The sequence below is a fragment of the Vulpes lagopus genome, chromosome 8, assembly GCF_018345385.1.
Source record: "Vulpes lagopus strain Blue_001 chromosome 8, ASM1834538v1, whole genome shotgun sequence".
Classification (NCBI taxonomy): Eukaryota; Metazoa; Chordata; class Mammalia; order Carnivora; family Canidae; genus Vulpes; species Vulpes lagopus.
In genome coordinates, this window is record NC_054831.1 from 11,714,511 (window position 1) to 11,740,288 (window position 25,778).

The 25,778-nt window shown below is 48.7% G+C and overlaps 1 protein-coding gene across 1 annotated transcript in view; it reads left to right on the top strand.

Moving 5' to 3' along the window:
• The first annotated feature begins 7,735 nt into the window (after positions 1 to 7,735).
• Positions 7,736 to 25,778, top strand: part of IRS1 (insulin receptor substrate 1) — a 64,072-nt gene continuing 46,029 nt past the window's right edge. Inside the window, exon 1 of the mRNA XM_041765569.1 lies at positions 7,736 to 11,612. Within this exon, the coding sequence (XP_041621503.1) occupies positions 7,872 to 11,591 (3,720 nt within the window). The 5' untranslated portion in view covers positions 7,736 to 7,871 and the 3' untranslated portion in view covers positions 11,592 to 11,612. The remainder of the gene's footprint in view (positions 11,613 to 25,778) is intronic.

Below are 25,778 nucleotides of genomic sequence, written 5' to 3' on the forward strand. Positions count from 1 at the left end.
AAGCACATTAACCTAGAGAGCATCTGATGTAGTAGATTCAGGGGTAGGATAGAAAAAGCTGCACATTTCATAAGCACCCAGGTGATTCTGATGTGGGTGACCCTCTGCCCATGAGTAGAGCACCCAACAACACCACAGGTATCGATGTTATTACAAATGTCCTGAGCTCAAAATAATTCATATGTTCCTAATCCACACATGTTCCTAACCTTCTAATCAGTTGTGTAGTTGTGGGTTATTTTTTAAGATTTTATTTATTTATTTAAGAGAGAGAAAGAGACAGAAAATGAGCAGGGGGAGGAGCAGAGGGAAAGGGACAAACCAGACTCCCTACTGAGCAGGGAGCTTGTGTGGGGGCTCTATCCCAGGACCTGAGCTGAAGTCAGACACTCAGCCAACTGAGCCAACTAGGTGCCCCTGTTTTTTTGTTTTGAAATAAAGGACCTTGAAATCATGAGCCCCAGTTTGAGGAGTTACTTCAAAAGAAGAAGAAAGAAAGTAGGAAGAAGAAGAAGAAGAAGACGAAGAAGAAGACGAAGAAGAAGAAGAAGAAGAAGAAGAAGAAGAAAAAAGAAAAGAAAAGAAAAAAAGAAAGAAAGAAAGAAAGAAAGAAAGAAAGAAAGAAAGAAAGAAAGAAAAGATATGATTATTAACCCTTTCCATTAAGTGGGGTGGGTGATGCAGGGATTCTTTGTTAGGAAAACCAACTTATTTTATCTCCAGCCCCTGACTACTGAATAAAAGGCATTGCAAGGGGCACCTGGGTGGTTCAGTGGTTGAGCATCTGCTTTTGGCTCAGGTCATAATCCCGGGGTCCTGGGATCAAGTTCTGCATCAGGCTTACTGCGGGGAGCCTACTTTTCCCTCTGCCTATGTCTCTGCCTCTCTGTGTCTCTCATGAATAAATAAATAAAATCTTTAAAAAACATAAATAAAAGGCACTGAGAATTTGCCATTACTGAAAATCTTATTTAAAAACAAATAAAGTTCCAGAATTATTTTGAAAACATTTTTTTGTTGTCAAAATTTAGGCTGAGTGCACTGCACCAAAAAGACAACTTTAAGATGAATCACGGGGCAAACCAATCAGAGGTGTTGTAAAGTCTCTAAATCCTTCTAGACACGTGCTTTTCTAGATACAACTGATGTCTCTTTGGATACAAGAAACAGCTGGGGGTTCACTTCCTGGGGTTAAATGACCAAAAGAGTTGGGAGCATTATCTAAGATGACAAATTGGCAAACCTCCGGTCCTTACCAAAGAATGTAGAAAATGGGAAAATAGTAAATCAATAACATTTTTAAAAAGATGAATCAAATCTTTTTAGATAGGGGCCTTTGATTTAGAAAATCAGCAATCAGCAAAATTTCTGAAATGGAAAAATTAAATAGTAACAGAGTTTTCACCTTCTCCCTCTCTCTTCCAACCTCAATCATCTGTTTACTTATTGCTTTGTTTATACCAAAAATAACAAAAGGCTTGAAATCGTCTGTGAGGGTGTTAGTGCCTTTCTGAAATCCTGTGTTAGCTCTCGGTGCATTTATCTTCTCTGAGTTCTCTAGGATAGATGGAAGATGAATTCAAGACCAGAGCAGAACTGGATTCTTATTGGCTGACTGCCTCTAACTGATTTTTCTCAAAGACTCAGAGACTTACCAGGCCTGGGTCACCACCTGCTCCACCCCGCTATAGTAAACAGCCCACAGGTAGACACTTTTGTTTACTGGTTAAGATGCGTTCACTTGTTCCCAAGATCCTGAATTAAACATCTTCCTTTGTACCTAAGGCACTGATTCTTAAATTTTAGTGTAAATAAGAATCTCTTGGAATGCTGTTTCAAATGCAGATGATGGGCGTCAGCGTTCTCTAAGAGATTCTGGTTCAGTAGGACTTGGATGTAGCCAGAACTCTACATTTTTAGTTACACCTTGGAAAGCCCTCACACAAGTGTTTAGGAGGCACAATGGCTCTCCACACTTGTCCGAAAGATTTGATACCTATGAATGAAAAGAGAGAAGCTCCAATGCAATAACGCCTCAGTTAAGTAGAATTTTTATTGCTGTTGTTCTCTTGGAATGCATATGATACTGAAATGTCAGTACTCTGCTTGCATTTCACAGCAGCATATTATCATGCCTTCAGCCAATCATTGGTCATCTGAAATTGCCACAGAAAAGATGGTGCCCACATGTACCCAGAAGAATCAGTGTCACTGCGTATGTGTCAGAAATGCAGGACATCAGCCTGCCCTAGACCTTCTGTGTCGGAACTTGTACTCCAGGAACATTCTCAGGTTTGAGAAGCCTTGCTCCAGCAGATTCTTGAGCCAAATGTGACTTTCTAGCTCACTTCTATTTCCCTACTTTCAGATTTTTTTTTTTTTAATCTGAAAGGATTAGAGATTTTAACTATAAGAGAGAACTAAGATTGGAATGTTTGGGTGGTTCAGTTGGTTAAGTGTCTGACTCTTGGTTTCGGCTCAGGCCATGATCTCATGGGTCACGGAACTGATCCCCACATTGGGCTCCGTGCCCCCCCCCACACACACCCGGAGTCAGCTTGGGGATTTCCTCCCTCTAATTGTGAGGTCTCTCTCTAAAATAAACAAGTAAATAAATCTTAGAGAGAGACAGATAGACAGACAGACAGAGAGAGAACAAGGCTATTAAGGGGAGGGGCATCTCCACACTGCCCAATCATATTGTGACTGATGACATTTAAATTAGAAGCTAATAAATAGGTCGTTAGTGGAATCTCATTTGTGCTATGCCTACTTTTTTTTTTCAAGAGAGATCACAGTGCTCTGAAACTGTATTCATTTCCCTTTACTGTAAACTTCCTGTGGGCAGGATCATATGTCAATCTGAATTCTCAGTGCCCAGCTTCATACCTGACAAAGGAGGTGCTCCACAGCACCTAATGGGGAAAAATATTGTCTATCACTTATGTGAGTGATAGCATTCAAGTTCAACTTTGAGGCTTCTCTCTTCCACAAAGATGTCTTTAGTTATTTCATCTGCCATGATCCCCACCTGCTCTCAGGAGATACCCTCTATTGGACACTTAACACACACACACACACACACACACACACACACACACACACTACTTTGGGTATCATTCATCTTTATTTTTATCTCTTATTATCCCATCAAAGCTGTAAGAGGCTGTCTCTATATATTTCATACTGCCTTGCAGAGTAGACATTCAGAAATTTGTTACTATGAAGCTATCTTAAAATAGAAAATAGACATTGAAAAAATGAGAAAATTGGCAAGTTTTTCCTTCCCTTCAAGCATCATGTTAAATTGCCACAATTTCAGAGATGACAATATTTAAACAACTCCTCCAGGTATGAGCTATTTATCCCAAGTAGAACATGTTTTGACATAAGAAATACTTCCTAATTGCCAAATGCTTGGTTGTACCTTCAGCCAACGCAAATCTAACTTGTTATTTTTCACGGTAGCTTATACTTCTCTATGTTGACAATATATACAATGTTTAATTTGTAGCAGATTAATTCGTAACCAGAATAAGTTTATAGTTAGAGATCACTTTAAGGACATATGTAATGATTGATAAAGTTTGTGTGATGTTCCTGATAACATTACACATCAATATTTCCATTTCCAAGCTAATTGCAGGCATATTGCCCAATAATGCACCCGTGCCATGGCAAAGTCTTAGCTTCTGGAATCGAAATTGCATTTGGGAATCTCAACATAACTGTCCCAGTGTTCTGATGAACCATTTCAGCAGTTGCAGTTTTAAAACGCGCTTTAGTCTATTACACAGACCATCTCTATCCTATAGATGGCAGCATTGAGCAATATATTAGGTAATAGGTTGCTTTTCGGTTTCCGTGAATTTTCAGCTCGGACTGCATGTTTTATACAGTGTATTTCATTACAGTATGCCACAAGACTAATTTAGCGTACGGTGACAGGATAATACTTGTACCTGCTCCAAATTACTTTAGATTCCACAAAAGCATCTCTTTCTAGTCTGTATCTTATACGAACCAAATGTGCATTTCCAGAGTTATCTTAACCCATTAATAAAAAAAAAAAAAATGTGAAGAACAAATGAACTTACTATAGTGCAATTAGAATAAATATTAACCACCTTTAACGTTGGTAGTAAAACATCAGCAAGTAGGAAGAAATGGCAGTAACGTCCCATGATCAGCAATTACCCTCTGCCGGAAACCCACTGATCTGAACAGAATTTGTCGCAGCAATCTGGCTTATTTCTATAGAATCTTTTAGCCACTGAAATTGAATTTTTAAGGCAGAAATCCTTTCCCACTGCGACTTTTTTTAAAAAAAGCTTTTATATTATGTAATAATTTGTTTTATATGATTAAAATCCAAACCTTTCTGCGACAGTAATTGCAGAATATTGACACATTACACTGATCTTCCTGCCTTCACCTCCCTTTAGGAAAGAGTATTTTGTTTTCCATAGAGGTATATTCCCTTTAGCTTTTGGGGGAGGTGGGGGAAAGGGAGAGGCTCATTTGAAAAGTGAGTCTATGGATTTGGACTGTTTTCCTACAAAAACGCGAAATAACCTCCACTCCCACCCGCGCTAACCATCAAACCTGTCAAAAGCCCTTTGGCCTTAGATGACGTTGTTGCTTGCAAACAACCCTTTCATCTCGCTTTTTTTTTTTTTCCTTGCCAAGGGCAAAACCCCACACAATTACACTTTACTACTAACTTCGGGCTCCCCTGCTTCTCATCCCCCTCCCCGGCTCCCCATAAAGCAAGCTGTGCCCCCAGAATCCCGGTCACTGTTGCTACCAGCCTCGTTATCGGCTCCAAATATCTGCTATTTATAGCTTAGCTGTAGTGGGCACGTGTGCCCTCATCCCCAAGCTGTCAGAGGGAGAGAAGGGCGGGCTCGCAATTCAACAGTGTGCACACAAATTAGACATTAACCAGCTTCCGATGAGCCTGCGTGATGTTCGGGAACCCGAAGGTGAGAGCAGAGAGGAGAAGCTCCAGGCTTCCGCAGGTGCCAGGTCCCCCAATTCACGCATCACACGCCACTGAATGGCGCCTTTGGTTCTTCTCTTTTATTTATTTATTTTTTTTTACTACGCTTCGCAACCTACCTTGGTACCCTCACCCTCTGTCCCCACCTCCCCTCCTGCAAGGCAAGGCTTGAAAGACAGGCAGCTCCACCAATCAGCAGGCTTCCCCAAGAAGCAGCCCCCGCCCCTCACCCCGCTCCAGGCCCAGCCGGCCCCGCCACCGAGCAAGCCCGGCGCCTCCACGGCTGCGTTTCCCCGCGAGCATCCCGCAGTGTCCAGAGCTGGAGGCCGGGGGGTGTGTGTGTATGTGTGTGTGGGGTCGTCTCCGGCGTGGAGAGGGGGCGGAAACCCCAGCCCCGCCAGGAATGGGGTGGGTAACCAAGACAGCCTTACACCGAACGACAAACGTCATCTTCGTAGGGTCCTTAGTGCCAGCCGGGCAAGCCAAGGACAAACTGCTTGTTTATAGGTCAGCTTAAAAAGAAAAAAGAAAAAAAAAACTTTGGGGAGCGTTTGCTTGTGTTACGACTGATACCCCGAGGTAACTGTAAGAGTCTGTTCAGGTAGATCCAGGATGCTGACCTGTTCTAACTCGTGGACGTGCCCATTTTCCCATAGCGTCCAGCCGGTAGGATCCCTGTCCCCCCCCTCCCCTGATTATCCTTGAGGTCAAGGGTAGAGATTTTATGGGGTGGTTCAATGGGTGTGGAAGCTGCGCGTGAAACAAACACCGAAGCCAATATTTACATAGGAGGGTTTTGGCCTTAGGAACCCTCTGTAGGTCCCTAACATCCTTTAAAAAACACAGATAGATCCCGGAATATGATAAGGGGCATCTCATTTTCTCGCCAGGCCTTAAACCCCTGTGGATACCCGCCCCATCGCTAGGAAGAGGGGCGGGGGCGGGGGCGGGGGGGGCTGATATTTACATTTTCTCCCTAATTGATCAGCAGCTGGCCCCACAGCCGCAGACACAGGGCACTCTCTACCGGATCCTCTTATTCATTTTGGAGTGACCAGAACACCCCCCAGCCCACCCCCCATATATGCCCTTGGGCGTCCCTCTGTTCCTTCGAGGTCCCTCCCTGCAGTGATTTCGGGGCTTCCAAGGTGGAAGGCTGGCCCAGAGGTCCCTTAGTAGACCTTCTAGAAATACACATCTCCTCGCTGTGGCCTATTACCCTGAAACTGAAATCTCGCCTTCCTATTTTCCGGGAGAAAAAGGCTCGACTGGAAACCTCCTTCTGGAGGGGTCGATCTTACCTGTTAGGTAAGATCTAGCCCGGCCCCCGCGCCCCCTCCTCCCTGGGCCCTCCCACTCAGGGCTCCGCAGCCGCAGTGCCCCCCCGCCGCCCCCCACCCTCACTCCTGCGTCTTCCCCGGCGCGCCCCCACCCCCGCCCCCCACCCCACCCCACCCCCCCCCCCACCCCCGCCCCCGCCGTTTTCCCAGACTCCCCTCGTGCTTTCGGGTGGCCACCCAAACACACCCGCCCGCACCCGCGGCGGGGATTCCTGCGGGCCGGGGGCGCCCTGGGTGGCGCGCGGGGAGGACGGCTCCGCGCCGGGGCGGGTGGCCGCGCAGGGGCGCTGCCCGAGCGCTGCGCCGGGGCCCAGCTCGGGCGCCGCTGCGGCACGGCCGGGGGGCGGAGAGGGGCGGGCGCGGGGCGGGCTCGGCCGGGAATGTAGAGACCCGGGCGGGAGCCTCCCGGCGGCGGCGGCGGCCGGGCTGCGGGGCGCGGAGGCTCCGTCACGTGTTGTTCTCCTCCGAGGGAGACGGCGGCGCGGTCGGCGGGGGCCGGCGCGCAGAGCCAGACGCCGCCGCTTGTTTTGGTTGGGGCTCTCGGCAACTCTCCGAGGAGGAGGAGGAGGAGGAGGAGGAGGGGGGGGGGGGGAGGAGGGGAGAAGTAACTGCAGAGGCAGCGCCTCCCGGGGAAGAGGCTTCTTCCCCGACTCCTTCCCAAGCCTCCCCCTTTGCCTCCCGCCCTCGTCCCCTCCCCTCCTCCCCTGCCGACTGGAGCGAGGGGCAGGGATGAGCCTGCCCCTCCGGCGCGTCCCCAGCTCCCTCGGCTGCCTAGTGGCGTTTTGCGTGGAAAAGGCACTTTCTCCGCCCGCCGAGATGGGCCCGAATGGGGGCTGCAGCGGAGCGGTCCGCGGGCGGCGGCGGCAGCAGCAGCAGCAGCAGCAGCAACAGCCGCAGCGCCGCGGTCTCTGCGACTGAGCTGGTATTTGGGCGGCTGGTGGCGGCGGGGCGGTTGGGGGGGTGGGAGGAGGCGGAGGAGGCGGCGGCGGCGGAGGAGGAGGAGGAGGAGGAGGGAGAGCCCCGTGCAACGTTGGGACTTGGCAGCTCGCCTCCCCCTGCCCAAGGATATTTAATTTGCCTCGGGAATCGCTACTTCCAGAGGGGAACTCAGGAGGGAAGGCGCGCGCGCCTGGAGGGGCAACGCGGGGACCCCCGGCCGCCGCCGCCCGCCTGCGCCCGCCTGCGCCAGGCTCCAGCCCGGGCGGCGAGAGATGCATCTTCGTCCCTGCCCGGCCGCGGCGGCTGCGAGGAGCCTGGGCTCTCGGAGGATCGGGGCCGCACTCACGCCGGACGCGCTGCCTCCCCGCCAGGGCACCAAGCGCCCGTAAAGTCCGGCCCAGGCCGTCTCCTTGGCGCGGCAGCTGCGTCCCGCTCCGGCCGCCCCTCCCCGGCGCAGGGGGGCGGCGTGGCTTTCGGAGTCCGGGGCTCGGCCGCCTGCAGCCCTGTTTGCATGTGCGGGGCCGCGGCGCGGAGCCTCCGCCCCCCACCCGGCTGTTTCTCGGCGCCTCCCTCTGCTCGGCGGCGGCAGCATGGCGAGCCCCCCGGAGGCCGACGGCTTCTCGGACGTGCGCAAGGTGGGCTACCTGCGCAAACCCAAGAGCATGCACAAGCGCTTCTTCGTGCTGCGGGCGGCCAGCGAGGCGGGGGGCCCGGCGCGCCTCGAGTACTACGAGAACGAGAAGAAGTGGCGGCACAAGTCGAGCGCCCCCAAACGCTCGATCCCCCTCGAGAGCTGCTTCAACATCAACAAGCGGGCGGACTCCAAGAACAAGCACCTGGTGGCCCTTTACACCCGGGACGAGCACTTTGCCATCGCGGCGGACAGCGAGGCGGAGCAGGACAGCTGGTACCAGGCCCTCCTGCAGCTGCACAACCGGGCCAAGGGCCACCACGACGGCGCCTCGGCCCCCGGGGCGGGAGGCGGCGGGGGCAGCTGCAGCGGCAGCTCGGGCCTCGGGGAGGCCGGCGAGGACTTGAGCTACGGGGACGTGCCCCCGGGACCTGCGTTCAAGGAGGTCTGGCAGGTGATCCTGAAGCCCAAGGGCCTGGGGCAGACAAAGAACCTGATTGGCATCTACCGCCTCTGCCTGACCAGCAAGACCATCAGCTTCGTGAAGCTGAACTCCGAGGCGGCGGCCGTGGTGCTGCAGCTGATGAACATCCGACGTTGCGGCCACTCGGAGAACTTCTTCTTCATCGAAGTGGGCCGGTCCGCAGTGACGGGGCCCGGCGAGTTCTGGATGCAGGTGGATGACTCCGTGGTGGCCCAGAACATGCACGAGACCATCCTGGAGGCCATGCGGGCCATGAGCGACGAGTTCCGCCCTCGGAGTAAGAGCCAGTCCTCCTCCAACTGCTCCAACCCCATCAGCGTCCCCCTGCGCCGGCACCACCTCAACAACCCCCCTCCCAGCCAGGTGGGGCTGACGCGCCGCTCGCGCACCGAGAGCATCACCGCCACCTCCCCGGCCAGCATGGTGGGCGGCAAGCAGGGCTCCTTCCGCGTGCGCGCGTCCAGCGATGGCGAGGGCACCATGTCCCGCCCGGCCTCGGTGGACGGCAGCCCCGTGAGCCCGAGCACCACCAGGACCCACGCGCACCGGCACCGCGGCAGCTCGCGGCTGCACCCCCCGCTCAACCACAGCCGCTCCATCCCCATGCCCTCCTCTCGCTGCTCGCCTTCCGCCACCAGCCCGGTCAGCCTGTCGTCCAGCAGCACCAGTGGCCACGGCTCCACCTCGGACTGCCTCTTCCCCCGGCGCTCTAGCGCCTCGGTGTCGGGTTCCCCCAGCGACGGTGGGTTCATCTCCTCTGACGAGTACGGCTCCAGCCCCTGCGATTTCCGAAGTTCCTTCCGCAGTGTCACCCCGGATTCCCTGGGCCACACCCCCCCGGCCCGCGGCGAGGAGGAGCTGAGCAACTACATCTGCATGGGAGGCAAAGGGTCCTCCACCCTCACCGCCCCCAACGGTCACTACATTTTGCCTCGGGGTGGCAATGGCCACCGCTACGCCCCGGGGGCTGGCTTGGGCACCAGCCCGGCCCTGGCTGCGGATGAGGCGGCCGGTGCGGCCGAGCTGGATAACCGGTTCCGAAAGCGGACTCACTCTGCGGGCACGTCCCCCACCATTTCCCACCAGAAGACCCCGTCCCAGTCTTCCGTGGCTTCCATTGAGGAGTACACGGAGATGATGCCTGCCTACCCGCCAGGAGGTGGCAGTGGAGGCCGACTGCCTGGCTACCGGCACTCTGCCTTCGTGCCCACCCACTCCTACCCCGAGGAGGGTCTGGAAATGCACCCCCTGGACAGGCGTGGGGGCCACCACCGGCCGGACGCCGCCGCTCTCCACACGGATGATGGCTACATGCCCATGTCCCCGGGAGTGGCACCGGTGCCCAGCGGCCGGAAGGGCAGTGGGGACTATATGCCCATGAGCCCCAAGAGCGTGTCGGCGCCGCAGCAGATCATCAACCCTATTAGACGCCATCCCCAGAGGGTGGACCCCAATGGCTACATGATGATGTCCCCAAGCGGCAGCTGCTCTCCTGACATTGGAGGTGGGCCCGGCAGCAGCAGCAGCGGCAGCGCCGCCCCTTCTGGGAGCAGCTATGGCAAGCTGTGGACAAACGGGGTAGGGGGCCACCACCCTCACGCCCTGCCGCACCCCAAACTCCCCGTGGAGAGCGGGAGTGGCAAGCTCCTGTCTTGTACCGGCGACTACATGAACATGTCGCCGGTGGGGGACTCCAACACCAGCAGCCCCTCCGACGGCTACTACGGCCCAGAGGACCCCCAGCACAAGCCAGTTCTCTCCTACTACTCATTGCCAAGGTCCTTTAAGCACACCCAGCGCCCTGGGGAGCTGGAGGAGAGCGCCCGGCACCAGCACCTCCGCCTCTCCTCCAGCTCGGGTCGTCTCCTGTACGCCGCGACGGCGGAAGATTCCTCTTCCTCCACCAGCAGCGACAGCCTGGGCGGGGGATACTGTGGGGTCAGGCCGGATCCCGGCCTCCCGCATATCCACCATCAGGTCCTGCAGCCTCACCTGCCTCGGAAGGTGGACACCGCGGCGCAGACCAACAGCCGCCTGGCTCGGCCCACGAGGCTGTCCCTGGGGGACCCCAAGGCCAGCACCTTACCACGGGTTCGAGAACAGCAGCACCCGCCGCCCCTGCTGCACCCTCCGGAGCCCAAGAGCCCCGGGGAATATGTGAATATTGAGTTCGGGAGCGATCAGCCGGGCTACTTATCGGGGCCCGTGGCCGCCCGCAGCTCGCCTTCTGTCAGGTGCCCACCGCAGCTCCAGCCAGCTCCCCGGGAGGAAGAGACTGGCACCGAGGAGTACATGAACATGGACCTGGGGCCTGGCCGGAGGGCAGCCTGGCAGGAGGGTGCTGGGGTCCAGCCAGGCAGGGTGGGCCCCGCGCCCCCCGGGGCCGCTAGCGTGTGCAGGCCCACCCGGGCAGTGCCCAGCGGCCGCGGCGACTACATGACCATGCAGGTGGGCTGCCCCGGCCAGGGCTACGTGGACACCTCGCCAGTGGCCCCCATCAGCTACGCTGACATGCGGACAGGCATTGTCGTGGAGGAGGCCAGCCTGCCGGGGGCCACAGCGGCCGCCCCCTCCTCGTCCTCGGCGGCCTCGGCTTCCCCCACGGCGCCTCCAAAAGCGGGGGAGCTGGTGGCCCGCTCCTCCCTGCTGGGGGGCCCGCAGGGACCGGGGGGCATGAGCGCCTTCACCCGGGTGAACCTCAGTCCCAACCGCAACCAGAGTGCCAAAGTGATCCGCGCCGACCCGCAGGGGTGTCGGAGGCGGCATAGCTCTGAGACCTTCTCCTCCACGCCCAGTGCCACCCGGGCGGGCAACGCAGTGCCCTTCGGCGGGGGGGCGGCCCTGGGGGGCAGCGGTGGCGGCAGCAGCGCGGAGGATATGAAACGCCACAGTTCGGCTTCCTTTGAGAACGTGTGGCTGAGGCCTGGGGAGCTCGGGGGAGCCCCCAAGGAGCCGGCCCCGCACGCTGGGGCCGCCGGGGGTTTGGAGAATGGGCTTAACTACATAGACCTGGATTTGGTCAAGGACTTCAAACAGCGCTCTCAGGAGCGCCCCCCTCAACCGCAGCCGCCCCCGCCCCCGGCCCCTCATCAGCCTCTGGGCAGCAGCGAGAGCAGCTCAACCAGCCGCTCCAGCGAGGATCTAAGCGCCTATGCCAGCATCAGTTTCCAGAAGCAGCCAGAGGACCTCCAGTAGCTCAACTGGACATCACAGCAGGTGCGTGTCATGGTGACAAAGTCAGAAGACAAAACTGCTTTTCACCTTGTGCTGGAATCCTCTTCCTCTTTGCCTGGGCCCTTAGGGGGTGTTTTCACGGGGTGGGGGAGGGGAGGGCGCCCAGGGTGCTCACCCCACCGTGACACTTGGCTGACAGTCCTATAAACCTGTGGGAGCAGCGGCCCACGAGGCCTTCCATTGGAGGTTCCCAAGTGAAGTCCCTGTTGGAGTGTTTTCAGGATCTCTATCCCATACCGGCTCCGAGGCTTGTCAGGTTCATATAGAAGAACCTCGTTGTCTTTACTGAAGTTTTCTTTGGACTATATATTTAGGTCAGTCCCTAGAAAGAACAGGTCTACAAAAATATTTGTTAGCGCAGGGGCTAAACCAAAGCCTTCCTTTCAGATAGTTTCTTGGAGCTCTTAAAGGGTGATCTTATCAAGTTGCTCTGTGTACTTTAATTCTGTGATTTCACAATACCAGGGCAACATAAATAGCAGTGGAAACATCAATTTTTTATTCCTGCTGCCCTAAAAAGATTCAGGAGTAAGAGCTTGTTTAGGCTTACATGTTTAGGGAGAAATACCTGTCTGTTTATGACTCTGTTGAAAGGAACTATGGGTGACATTCTGTTTTTGTTCCTGAACGAGGATTTGTGAAATGTTATTCACATACCGACCCACCACCTCACAGGCATGGTGGCTGCTTTTTTTGCACTGGGCATGCAGTAAAGTCTGCATGTGTCTGGGACCCATTATTAGTTAAGAGTTATGGAAATTCATCCCAGCGTGTCTGCCTTACAGTTGTCTGTTCTTGCAAAGGCCTGCAGGCAGACATCACACAGATCATTTGGGGGCTACTGTATGTCTTCTGTAAAATTACTTAACATTTTTTTACGTGGAAAAGGGAGTGTTAAGGTAGGGAAATGCAGGGGTTTGGTTTGGTTTTGCATTTAATGGAAAGGCTTAGGAGTACTCTTCCATCTTTAGAGAATTCATTGTTTGCCTTTAAGTGCAGGAGGAGACACCTCAGTAAATGTTGAAAGTTGGCTTTACTTCTGTGGCTGAGGCTCTATTGAAAATGAAAAACATTTGTAATAGGAAATTTGCCTGTCCTTCATTCTGTTGAGCCTATTTTCTGGTGGTCATAATTGTGGGAAGAAGAGAGGAGGATAGTTTGCAAATAATGTGATGAGTTGGCAATGCAGAAGTTTCCAGCATTTGAAAACACTTTATTCTGACAAACTGATGAACTTGTGATAGTCTTTTTGATATACGCTTCATAGAATGAGCTTTTAAAAGCATTATTCTTCATAATACGTGTCCATGCATAAGAAATTGTGCATTGGGTTCCTATGGGTAGGTATTTGCTTCTTATGTGATCTCAGTCTCCTGGATTCCAGGTTTCTAATATCTGACCCATATCATTTGCTGTTTTCTAGAACAAGATACAGGTACACAAACATTCAGACTACGATTTTAGGTGGTATGATATCTTACACAAAGCATTATTTAGTTTAGCACTCAACGTTTATTTTTGTGATTCACTAGGAGAGAGATTTCATTGTATTTATCAACATCGACAGTTAAAAACTTTGGTTATTTTTAAATGATAAAAGAAGTGTTTTGGGGAGTGTGAATCCCTCCACTACTTTAACCATTTACGTTGCAAAGCATTTATTGCATTTATAAAGTAATAAGGACTTGAAGGAAAAAGCCCAGGAGAACCAGAATCTTTGTTTTAGAGGAGATGAAAGAAGAGGCTAGGAAACAATAAGTTGTCCTCACCTGTTTTCTTAGTTTGAACAGGTTTCTTTCTATATAGAGTAGAAGAAATAATATTTGCTCTAAAAGAAATTGATGACCAAATAGTTTTTGCCTTATAAAGGGGCTTTAAAAGAAGATCCTCTTTATGGGGAGGATACATTAAAAACAAACAAACCAAAGCAAAATGATCTTCTATTCTTAGCTTTCTTAGGGAGAGTGTAGTACTCTGGAATAATCATCTCTCTAATAATCTTGGAGAAGCAATACACCACGCTTTGACAGCACCCTGCCAGAAAAATTCTACAGTGTGTGTTTTGTAAGATGTAAATGGAGAGATGAGAGGTGCGTGCGGGTGTGTTTTAAGTGAGGCACCAAATGCTACTTGGCACACGTACATCCTGAATTCTGCTCGCTTGCCTTTGCCCTGTTGAATTTAAAGATGTGATCTGATCCTCGATTATCATCCGAAACAAAAAAAATCCGACCGGCCTTGGCAAATGACTTTTCCCAGGAATGAGTATTTTGGCTGTGAAAACCTCCCTTCCCTGACGTCTTCACCCAGTTCCTATCTTTGCCTCTTGCCCATTGCTCAGGTAAAACTTGGAACAGGAAAGGAAATGAGGTGCTGTAGGGGGTGTGCGCTCTCTCCCAGCCCCTCATTTGAAACATTGAGGCTTGTCTGGTATTTTTTCGCCGTCAGTTCAAAGAGGACATTTATGGGGCAGCTCAGGTGCTCAGGACTGGTGGTTGTCCTTCTGGTTGACCTCAGGTCCAGGCAGCAATTTCTCTCAACCTCTTCTAACTTAGTTCTCACTGCGAGGTCTTGTTTGTTCCAGCATCCCCTCTCCCCTTCCCTTTGTTTCACACCTCCTAGTTCATGTTTCTGGCGTTGTCTTTTTTTTTTTTTTCTTCCCTCTTTTTCTCCATTTCGGAATTTCACCGTCCTTGTGGCCTACTCTCTGCAGAGTGGCCCGAGAGCCCAAGAAAGAGGGCAGAAAAGGACACAGCAGCCCGGTTATCTTTAGCCAGCTTTTACCTTAAATTTGTTTTTCAGTTTTCAAACTGCAGCTCGGGCACATAGAGCTTTGGCAAAGGCGCAGACCCAGGGCGCCCCTTTTAAGTCCCCCACCCCCTTTTTTTGGAGGGGGGGTCATTTTGTTAGGCCCCCCCCTCCCCTCCCCCAAAGGGGAGTGGGTGGGCATTTCTCTTCCTTTCACTGCGTTTCCCTGTTGTGATTTCAAGGATTCCGTACCTCCAGGACTACCTCCCGTGTCTCCCTCCTCCTCCTCCTCCCTCCTTCCCTTCCCCTCCCTGTGTGGCCTTTTTTGTCTGGCGCGTACGGTCTCAGCGCTGGCACTTCCCCGTTTCCCGGGTCACCTCCGCTTCCTGCATTCCTCCCTATTTATTTGGCACTTGGCTCCCCTCCCTCCTGCAAGCCCCTGCAGCCGGGGGCTGGGGACTCTGCGGCGGGGCTGAGGCCGCCCTCCCGAGCCTCCCACCCCGCCCACCTCCGCTCGCCCGGGGGGCGCCGGGCTCCGGGCCCCCGCCCCGCCCCGCCGCGTGGTCCGCGGAGCCTGCTGAGCCCGGGCCCCTCGCTGCGGGCCTGGCTCCGGGTGGGCGGGGCGGAGGGCCCTGATTGGCTCCCGCCAGAGCCAATCAGCGCGAGCATCTGCCTCTCTGCGGCGGGCGCGGGGGGGGGGGCGGGGGCCTGGAGCCGGGGCGGGGCCCGGGGGCCCCCCTTCCCCGGGCTGGGCGTCGGGGGCAGCAGCCCCCCCACTCCCCCCTCCACCTGGTCCCTCGAGAGCCCGCGGAACTGAGCCAGATGCGCGCCCCCTCCCGCCCCCCTCCCAGAGGATGTTCTGCGCTCGGCCTCCTTCGTGCATCGCAGCCCAGAATCCCAAGAATGAGAAAGTCCAACCAGCCCACTGTCAGAGGCCGGAAACACACACTTCCTCTTATTTTTAATTGAGAAAAATCCAGGCCACGACCATGTGACGTGCCCCATTTTGTTTCCCTCCTCTCTTTACTACGGTTTACTACGACGCCGCGTTCCTTCATCTTCCTGTCTGCAAACCCACGAGCACGTGGTTGTAGGATTGATGGGGCTGGCTCAAGATCCTAACGTTTACTAATGGGAAGGAGGAGGAGGAAAAAAAGAGAAAAAGAAAAGAAAAGAAAAAAAACCGGAGAAGGAAACACAAGCGCTGTGGCTGGCACTGTTTGGGGATCATTCAGGAAAAACTCATTTGGCTGGAAATTGTTTTAGGGTCAACACTATATATCGAGCGGCTGCAGTTTGCAAAGCGTGGAGCCAGATAAGATCAACAAAAACTGACCCTTCTAGGCCCTGGGGAGCTCACAGTGAGATGAAAACGCCGGATATAGCTTGCAAATCATGAGAATCTAGAGATTCATCGCAAGGGCCTGGGTAGGGTTTGGTATTCAGGGTGGAGGAAACGCTGCTTAAGCTCTCAGAATCGGATTTGTGTTTTTGACCAGTGACAGCCCAAGTGAAAGCTCATCAGGGCAGGCTGGGCTACCTTTCTGAAAGCTTGCTAGATTGGTGTTGTGGCCCTCACATCACCGACATTATGTGGGATGGAAAGTTTGTTCCCATTTTCCGTCCTAAAATAAAGGAAAATAAGAGAGGAATTCATGGAAGTGTTCCCCCTCCCCTCTCTAAGAAGTCTTTCTCACCAGCCAGTATCCCTCATGCATCACTGAATCATAAGCCCCAAAGGCAGCATTTTTTCCTGAGGGATAAATGTAAGGAAGAAGGACTGCCCTGGTGTGAATGCTGTGCCTTCATGCTGCTTCTGAGCTGAGGCAGAGAATTTCTCTGTTGTTAGTGAAAACTTGGAGCATCTAATAATCTTAATCCCTGCCATTGTTTTATGTTCAAAACTAAACCGATAATAATTCCACATACTGTCTTTTCTTTGATTGATCCCCAAATAAATACTATCTATAATATTGCCTACCACAGTAAGGGACTTGAAATTTAAAAATTCATGGCTTCCCTGCTTCCTGCAGTTTGGTTTTTTGTTTTGTTCCTCCCCTCCCCCCCCCTTTTTTTTTTTGGTTTATCAAAACTCCTGGAAAATGGCTTTATGCTATCTGAAATGATGCAATGGAAACAGCAGTTCCTGGGAGCCAGAGATCTTGAGTTGTAACACAGCTTGTGCCCTTCACTAGCTAAGTGACCTTGGGCAAGTCCCTTAATTTCTCTGGACCTATTTCCTCATCAGTAACTTGAGAGCTTTGTTCTAAATTATTCTGACCTCCTTTGCAGCACTAAACATAGGAATATTTTGGAGAGAATGACTGATATTCTTTAATGGGTCAGTTGTAATGAGGATTCTTTCTGAAGAAGCTGTTGATGGGCTCATAATGAAGTGCTTTAGAATGTTCTTTTTTGTCCTATTCTAACTTTTGGATCACTCTTTTGATTCAGGACTTATTTTAACCTTGGTGGTTTGGAGGGGAGCAGATTTTAACAGACCTTAAGACCAACCCTCCAGACTGCATAAGTCTAAATTTTTGGAACCTTCTCTAGACTGAACTGGGCTCCTCCCCCTCCTTCCTTTTTAAAACATCAAATGTGTGTGGAATGCAAGTCAACTGCTAGTGCCTTGCCTCCTAAGGTCAACTCTTGGAAGCATCCCACCCTGCCATACAGATCAAACTTTAACCACTCCACGTCTGTGACATTATTCTGTTTGTTCTATTGGAAATCAGCCCTTGGCCAGGTGGTCTTTTTATGGATAATGTTTCTTGTTCGTACCCTCAGAATCCTTCCTTCAGTGAGGTACATCCACATGAATGAATAGAATGGAAATCTGAGAGGCCAACTGAGGACTATAGGAAGTCTTCCACAATTTTTTGTTGGTTTCAGTTTTCTCTGTCGGGTGTGGGGAAGAGCTCATTATTTCTCTTGCCGGCAGCATGACTGTTGTCTGGCCTTTATGTGTTTTAGGATTTTTGATTCGTTAGTTGAGCTGTACGCTGCTTTGCTGACCTAGTATTATCTGGGCTGTCAAGTTGCCAGTGTATTCAGAAGTCCTGACCCTTTGGGTACCTCTGTGTGGATTGCATAAATCATTAGAATAGTCTATTGACTCTTTCATTCAGAACTTCATTCACTTAACTCTTTTCCAATCCTGCTACAACCATATATATCTCTTAGCTGTATAGTATATAAATGGTTCCTTTTATTCTGGTGGGTTGGTGATTTTAAGATACTAGGACACGATTGTAAGGTTTTGTTTTTTTTTTTAAAAAAGCTATTTTCTCAATGATTTCTTCATGGTACAGAGTTACTGGAAATTGTATTCAAGGAAAATAGTGTCTCGTGAGTTCAGTTTGGAGTCAGTTTTACACTAAAGATGCTGTTACTTTCTTTACCACATTTACAATTATATACTTGATTTATTATTCCTTGCCTTGTGAGTCCATAGCTGTGCAGCAAACTCTAAAAAGCGCTTTTAAAAATGTTATTAATAAAAAAAATGTTATTAAAACACGTTTAGAATTTGTAAGCACTTTTGAGCTTTAGTTTACCAGAATTATGTTCTAATATTTACGTGGTACAATAGTATGCAAATTTCTGACTAATACGAAATAGTTGCAAAGAAATTCTTGTAAAACTTGTTTTAAATGATGGTCAGGAAATGTCTACTTCTGTTCTTGTCTTACATCGTGGAAATGGTAACCTCTCCCCCATTCCTGACTCCCAGAAAAAAAGGAGAAGATGGATTAGATGAGTATAAGGTACTGTCATCTATGGGGAAAGGAACATTTTCCCTCTATATAATATTCTTGCTACAGGCTCTGCTATAATCTATTTGGTAAAATAAAATTGGTTAGATAAATGTTATTTGTGCTTCCTCAATGAGCCACTCAGCTTTGAATAATAGAGCTTTTAAAAATGATGTGTTTATATTGAAAAGGCTGCTTTTCTTTTTCAAGCCCCTTTCTGCATTTTCATTCATGATGGCAGTAGAATTGAACGTGTAGGTCAGGCTATAATTTTAATTGGATCATCCTATTTACTTCAAGCAGAGTGGAAATTTTGTGGTTTTATAACCCCCACCCTGAATGTTTTGTTGAGGAATGTTTTACTAAGTAAGTAGTCAGTGTTTTCCCTTTGCTCTTCCGTGTTTGTTCCTTTGCTCCCCACACCGTGTCACTTTCTGCCATCTACCCCAGTCCTGTTTGAACCAAACCCACATGCATTGGATACTAATTGGTTGGGCTAAGGAAGATGCCAGTAAACCCAAGTTCATAAACTTTTTCCCCCTTGTTTTCTGTTGACCAAAAAATACTTTGATGCAAGTTCTCTGATCTGCCCTGACATATTTAGGTCATGTTGCTGAACAGTATCACTTAATCTTGAGAAATTGATAGTTGTGTTATGTTTGTTGAAATGATTAAAGAACCATTCTCCCTTTTTTTTCTTTAAACATATATAACGTGGCAAACAAATTCTATTTTGCACAGAAAGTCATAATTCTTACTTTTAGGAAGGTTACAATCCATGTGAAACAGGTAAAAATGAAAGAAAAGACATTTATAAAAATAAAGCAGTTTAAGGTCTCCGAAATATTCAGTAATCACTCTGCCTTCAACTGTTATTCATCTGTTATCCTCTAATGATCATGTTCTGTTTATTTTAAAATTATTTGAAGGGCTCCCTAGAATACCAGAAATAATCATACTTACCCTTGGATTTTAGAGATTGTGGGAATAATCAGAACGTTAGTTTCTCTGGTACAAGATCAGAGGCCACCTGCCTCCCACCCTCAACATAAGTGGCCTGCCCTTGGCCAACTAGGCCCCAGACCTCAGCTTCTTATTGGTCTCTTTCCCTCTTCGGTAAACATTGAACACCTATCATGTTCCGATAACATAGATTTTGTTGTAAGAGAATGGGAGTGGATACACAGAAATGGAGGGGGGAAAACTTAGTGAAGTGAGTTCATCCAAGTAATTACCAAATTTCTTATGGCACCACTTATCTGGGGGAAAAAATCCAGAATCAGGGTACGCAATCCATAAAAGTCAGCAGTTTTCATGTACTTACTGGGTGAAAGTGCCCATCTACCTCAAAGTAGTATGCTTTGCTTAATCATTCTAACCCCGGCTTCCTGGCTGGCAATAACACCAGCTTACTTAAATAGTTTATAAGGCTGTTGAAACTCTTTGGAAGAGGGGCCCTTTTTTGGATGCTCAGCTGGCAAGCATATTGTTAGCAAGAAGCAAGAAAAAGATATCTTTGGCCCTTTTGTCCAAGCAAAGCCGCTGGGAGAGGGGTCCAGGTGTTAAATGAACAGGAGTTCATGAGTAGGAAGTGTGGGGTAAAGGGGGGGGGGGGCTGCAAAGGAAATTATAGTCTTTCTATCCTAGAAGCTCTATCATTCGGGAACTTTTTTCCCCTTTGGGTGGGTGGTTTTTTATTTTTAGCAGTGAAAGGCTTTAACCCCCTGACCTCTGGTTCCTGTGCTTGCTTCTGGCTGGAAGTATAACCTCCTTTGAGATTTTGTCATTGCTATTTCTTAAGTGTGCTCACTTGCACTCTCTCTGCTTTGATGATGTGCAGTCATATTTGTTTTTAAGCTTAAAGCAGTTTCTTACAGCCACCTAAAAAGGCAGTTTTTTAAAGACTGCCTAGTTTTATGATAGCTTGCTGGGTCTATTCACACTATTTTTTTTCTTTAATTTTTTGGTGTGGGCAATTCATGCACATGCCAGAAGTTTCAAGTGGTCTATTTTTTTTAAAGGTATAAAGTGAAAAATAAGATTTTAAAAATTTATTTACTTATTTATTTTTAAAGATTTTATGTATTCATGAATGACACAGAGACATAGACAGAGGGAGAAGCAGGCTCCCTTGTGGGGAGCCCAAAGGGGGACTCCACCCCAGGGATCAGGACCGAGCTGAAGGCAGATGCTCAACCACTGAGCTACCCAGGCATCCCCAAAATAAGCTTTTATTTTAAAAGTATTAAGTGAAAAATAAGATTTTCTCCCACTCTTGTTCCCCAGCTTCTCTTCTCATAGGCCACCATCCATGCTAGATTTTATTTATGTTTCCAGAGATGAACTGCTAATAAATTTTGAAGCTTAGTAATAGAGAGTTGGTTAAATGCCCAACTGCTTAAAGTCGTCCGTGGAAGAAGCTCAGATCCCCACGTTTTGCACTGAAGGAACACAGCACACAATGTACCTCTTACAGTAGACTCACTGCTTTTTTTGCTAAAAGGAAAGAGAAGAGTACTCTTTACTTTCCATGCCTTCTTGTGACTCTTCCGGTTATAAAAAGACCATCATTTAGTATAACCCAGTGATGGGGGGAAAGCATTAGTTAGGAAATGATCTGCTTTTCTAATTTTGAAGCATTTGTGCAAATTGATTATGAAGGGAAAGGCATCTAAGTATGAGTCTTTATTACTCCATTTTCTCCCCTGTTCCTTCTGTGGTTGCATGCCAGCACTTCCCTGCCCCTCCACGTGAATAACTAGTTCTTAATATAGTGTGGCAGGATTAACTATAAAGGTTAGGGAGCCTTTTGAAGACATTCTAGTCACCAAGGTCTTATATTTTTGAGTGTTCAGAAGAATTAAAACTTTCTATTGGAATAAGCAGAAAGATTGGCAAAACCATTTCAAATTCTGGGAGCAGGTTACTTTAGACATAATAATTGCATGTAAATAATATCATAAATTGTTTAGTGATTTCCTCTCACTCAGAGTATTAATAACTTTGGGGGAAATAAGTGGAATTTAGAGAATCTGTTCCGTCTCCTAAGGAAATGTATATTATAGTAGGCATGACTGAGATAATCTCTACTTTGAATCTAATGCTTAAAAACATTTATAACTGATGCCCTGATGTTCCTGCTGATGGTGGTCCAAGCACAGTGTGAATAGGATGGGGTGGTTATCGTTACAAAATAGAGACCTTCAAGAATATGATAGCAGATGACATTTAAATCACAATTATCAATATTTTTTAAAATCATTTTTGGTGCCTTGTCAATAAGAATATGCTAAAAGAGTAACATCCATTTTCTTTCAGATCATCTGGAGTGAGGAACAAAACTCAACAACATGCAGAAACTTTTAGGAAAGCTGTTAAAGAATTTAAAATATATGCATCAAGCTAGTTTCTTAGGTGGATGCAGCATCTAGCTCTGATCTATAACAAACCACCCCCAAACCGAGGGCCTTAAAACATCAGTCGTTTGTTAGATCACATTTCTGAGGTTTGGTGATTTAGGCTGCGTTCAGTGGGGCAGTTCCTGTCTCACCTGGATAAACTCGTGCGGACAAGTGGATGGTTGGCTGAGGACCGGTTGCTTTAGAAAGGTTTCCCTCACTCTTTTGGTGGATGATGCTAGCTGTCAGTTGGTGCTTGCTGCTGATTGAGCCAGACCAGGCTGGGTTAGTAAAATAGAGGCCAGTTACTCCGTGTGTGATTTGGAGAGTCCCTTTCTAGTTTGTTCCCTATACTTCACATAGTATTTGGGTGAGCAACCAGCAGCAGTGAGGTGGCGGGGTGGGGGGCATAGGCATGCACAAGTACTTTTCAAGCCTCTGCTTACATCACATTTGCTACGATCCCGTTGTCCAGAGCAAGTCACAAAGACATGCCCAGTTTCAAGGGACAGAAAAAGAGAAACTACTATTTGATTGATGGGAGAAGCCGTTGTTTCGGATTTATACGTTGTATAAGTGTATTTGTAAACGCAGCTGTTTATACCACCACTGACCATTTATCAGTTGCATGTTGGCCATTTAGAATAAAGTTCTTCTTAAGTGTTTGTAATGAATATTCCTAGCTTTGGGTGCAATATCAATGATTTCCTTTTGTATTGGTGGTATCACTTTTTTCCTTTTCCTTTTTCCTTGAAAACCATGAAAGCTTATATTGTCTCAATAAACTTCTGTTGAGTTCAAACTCTAAGCCAGGCCCTGGGGACCGAAATAGGTGTGCCCCTGTCTTTCCAGTGCCAGGCAGAGAACAAAGAAGTAAACAATGAATTGCATTCCTGCAAAATGTGATATGGGGAGGAAGAAAGGCAGGGTGTTATAAGTGGAATAATGGGGAACTGCTTTAAATGTGGGGACAGGAAATGATTGGAGGAAATAGCAAGTAGTGTGGCTCTATCATTTAGGTTTGTGAAGGGATAGGAAATATTTTTATATCACATGTTCATTGGGCCAGGTATAGATTCAGATCTTTCTTTAGGAGTTTGATTCCCTCTGGAGGTATGCCTCTCTTAGAATGAGTGAAAGCTGGAAGTTCATCTTTAGGAAAAACAGGAAAAATGACTCCTAAGATTTCTTACCAGAGACTATCATCTATATTTTTCAGGCCATTCGTGGTTGGTGAAAATATCTATGCTATCTGCCCTAGGCCAAAAGGACTACACTGCCAACAAGTCCTCAGGCAGTTCACACAGGCCTGGAGATGAAATGTGGTGCTAGAAAGGAACCCAGGGCCACAGGACATCAGGCATCTTGGCACCCCCCTACCTCCATCCCTTCACCAAGAGTGCCCTTTCCTCCCTACCCAGCAAGCTGGAGCAGAACAGAGCTTGCTCAGAGAATGAGGCTGTTAGTGGGGAGCACTGGGGAGCCACGGGTGAAATGGAGTCAAAGGCTTCAAAGGTTGGAAAGAGGTGTTCCCACCTGAGCACAGATAAGACACAGGCTCTGGAAACGCAGAGCTGCTGGTTCTTGGGCAGCAAATGCAGCTGGTTGGCAGTACCCCACTCAACGCCACGGCGGTGCTTTCTTGAACCTTGTCCCAGATCTCTTACCAGGCAGTATTTACATTTTTCTTACACCAGAATCTCTAATGCCTTAATGTTCCTGAGGTTATAGAACAAAACAAAATTGGGACACTGGGTAACCTACGTCATATTGGGAGTAGGAGAGGGAGTCCCTGAGGTGTGTTGAGGGGTCGGTTGAGTGGCGTATTTATATCCTGATCTTGCCAGCTCTCACCCACCCCCCAGCTCCTCCTTGGCTTGCCCTTTCTGCTCCTTCCCAATTCCAGCGCACTCTTTGAACCACAGTTAACAATACCTTCCTTTCAAAACTGATCCCATTCCCTCTGGTTAGATTAAGGAATATAAATATTACATGTTTTTCTAAAGAATGGGTAATGACTTTACTTCTGAAAATATTTTACTTCCATTGGTAGGATACCCTGGAAGTCATTGGGATTATAATGAAAGCTTTCCTTTTTTGCCTAAGCTTGTCCTGTGTGTGGTATGTGTGTGTGTGTGTGTGTGTGTGTGTGTGTATGTGTGTGTGTGTGCTTGCACACGCACACGTTTGGAGGTGAGGAGAGTTAGGGAGTGGAAACTACATTCCAGTAAAAAAAGGTTACATTCCTAAAACTAGCTCTTTAAAAATATTTTGCAGCTTGAGCCTTTGGTCCTTCACAAGTTTCTACAAGGGACAACCTTCAGACAGTGTACAGGCTTGTAGATTCTCAGGCCTTTGAACTGGGTGAGGAATGTGTCTCAAGTCAGAAAAAGGGAATGGCTCGTGCTTTTAGCCTCTAGCTTGAAAGCTGGAAGAATGTTATTGTGTCTTCAAAGCCTCTTTCCCACCACGCTGTATTAGACCGGCTCTTGGAAAGCGTCTTTGCATTATTGAGTCCACAACAAAAACCCATGCCACCCAATTCGATCTAATTCAGTGACGACTTTTAGGTGGATTTTAAATTAATGTGTCTCTTCTGTAAGAATAGAGCCCCCATTCCACTCCTCCCTTGTTACCCCAGTTGAGGCGATTTATAGTTATTCACTAGATAAGGAAACTTTGGTCTTTCTTTTTTTGCGGGGAGGGGAACTTGGGGAATATTATTTTAAAAAATAGTGGCCGAGGTATTTAGGAAGAGTTCTTAGCTCTGTAGAATGAGAATGCATCTCCGTGGGAAGTCAGATTGCATTTGCAGTATAAAACCAATACATGAGGATGATCACAGAAAACATCTAGAGTGTGTTGTTGGCTGGGTTCAAGTGCACCTACCATCCTGTCTCCTCCTTGCTTTCCAAAAGTTTACCCCTTCCTGTGGTGTTGGAAACCCCCCTCATTGTTCCAATTACTCCTTTCCCGGAACTCTTTCCTACTGAAACTTGTGAGCATGTTGAGAGCAGTGCCAGTGTCTGAGGAGGAGAGGACCCACAGAGCTCTTGCCAAATTAAGAACTTGTTTATCAGCAGTTCAGAGGACAGTTGTTGGATAATAGCTTTGGAAAAAGCCCCACGCAGAAACAATGCTGTGGATATATCTTGGGTACCTCAAACCATTTCAGTCGTTGGGTATTTTAAAGTTTTTTTTTTTTAATTTTTATTTATTTATGATAGTCACAGAGAGAGAGAGAGAGAGAGAGAGAGAGAGGGAGAGAGAGGCAGAGGCATAGGCAGAGGGAGAAGCAGGCTCCATGCACCGGGAGCCCGACGTGGGATTCGATCCCGGGTCTCCAGGATCGCGCCCTGGGCCAAAGGCAGGCGCTAAACCGCTGCGCCACCCAGGGATCCCAGTCGTTGGGTATTTTAAAAATCAAATTTAAGGGGTGCTTGGGTGGCTCAGTCAGATAAGCATCTGCCTTTGGCTCAGGTCATGAACTCAGGGTCCTGGGATCAGAGCCCCCAGGCTCCCTGCTCAGCGGGGAGTCTGCTTCTCCCTCTCCCTTTGCCCCTCCCCCTGCTTGTGTGCTCTCTCTCTCTTCTCTCAAATAAAGTCTTTAAAAAGAATACAAATCAAATTCAGATTTCACATGATATTATACATAATCAAACAGAATGACAGGAGTTCTTGTCATCCGATAGGACTGGATATGCAAGCTCCGGTGAAATTAGTTACAAGAGCATCCTTCGTATGTCTGAAATCCTGGGGTACTTCCTCTGTTTCCCCTAAACCATTCTTATAAAGATGGACAGAAACTTTGCTTTGTTTTGAGGAGATTTGTTTCCCTGCATCCAACAGTCCTTTACCAACTTTCCTTCTCCTAATAGAGTTCTGATGTGAATTGCAGTTTGTTCATGTAGATCCGAGCTTCACGTTTTCACTGAGGTTTAAAGATACCAAAAGCGATGAGAAAATGATTTGAAAAATAATTATAGTATCATAGTCACCTCTGTTTTCAAAAAGAGACCAGTTACTCAGTGTGTGATTTGGAGAGTCCCTTTCTAGTTTGTTCCCTATGCTTGTGCCTTTTCTTCCTCTTGAGTATATGGCTGCTAGTTAGCCCCTCTGCTAAAGTACTGGTAAGATCTGGGAAAAGGAATTAAATTTATGTGAGTGCCATTTGCCACTGTGGCATTTGTTAGCTACAACGTTAACCTTGATCTGAGAAGTTGAACCTAATTGCCAAGATAGGA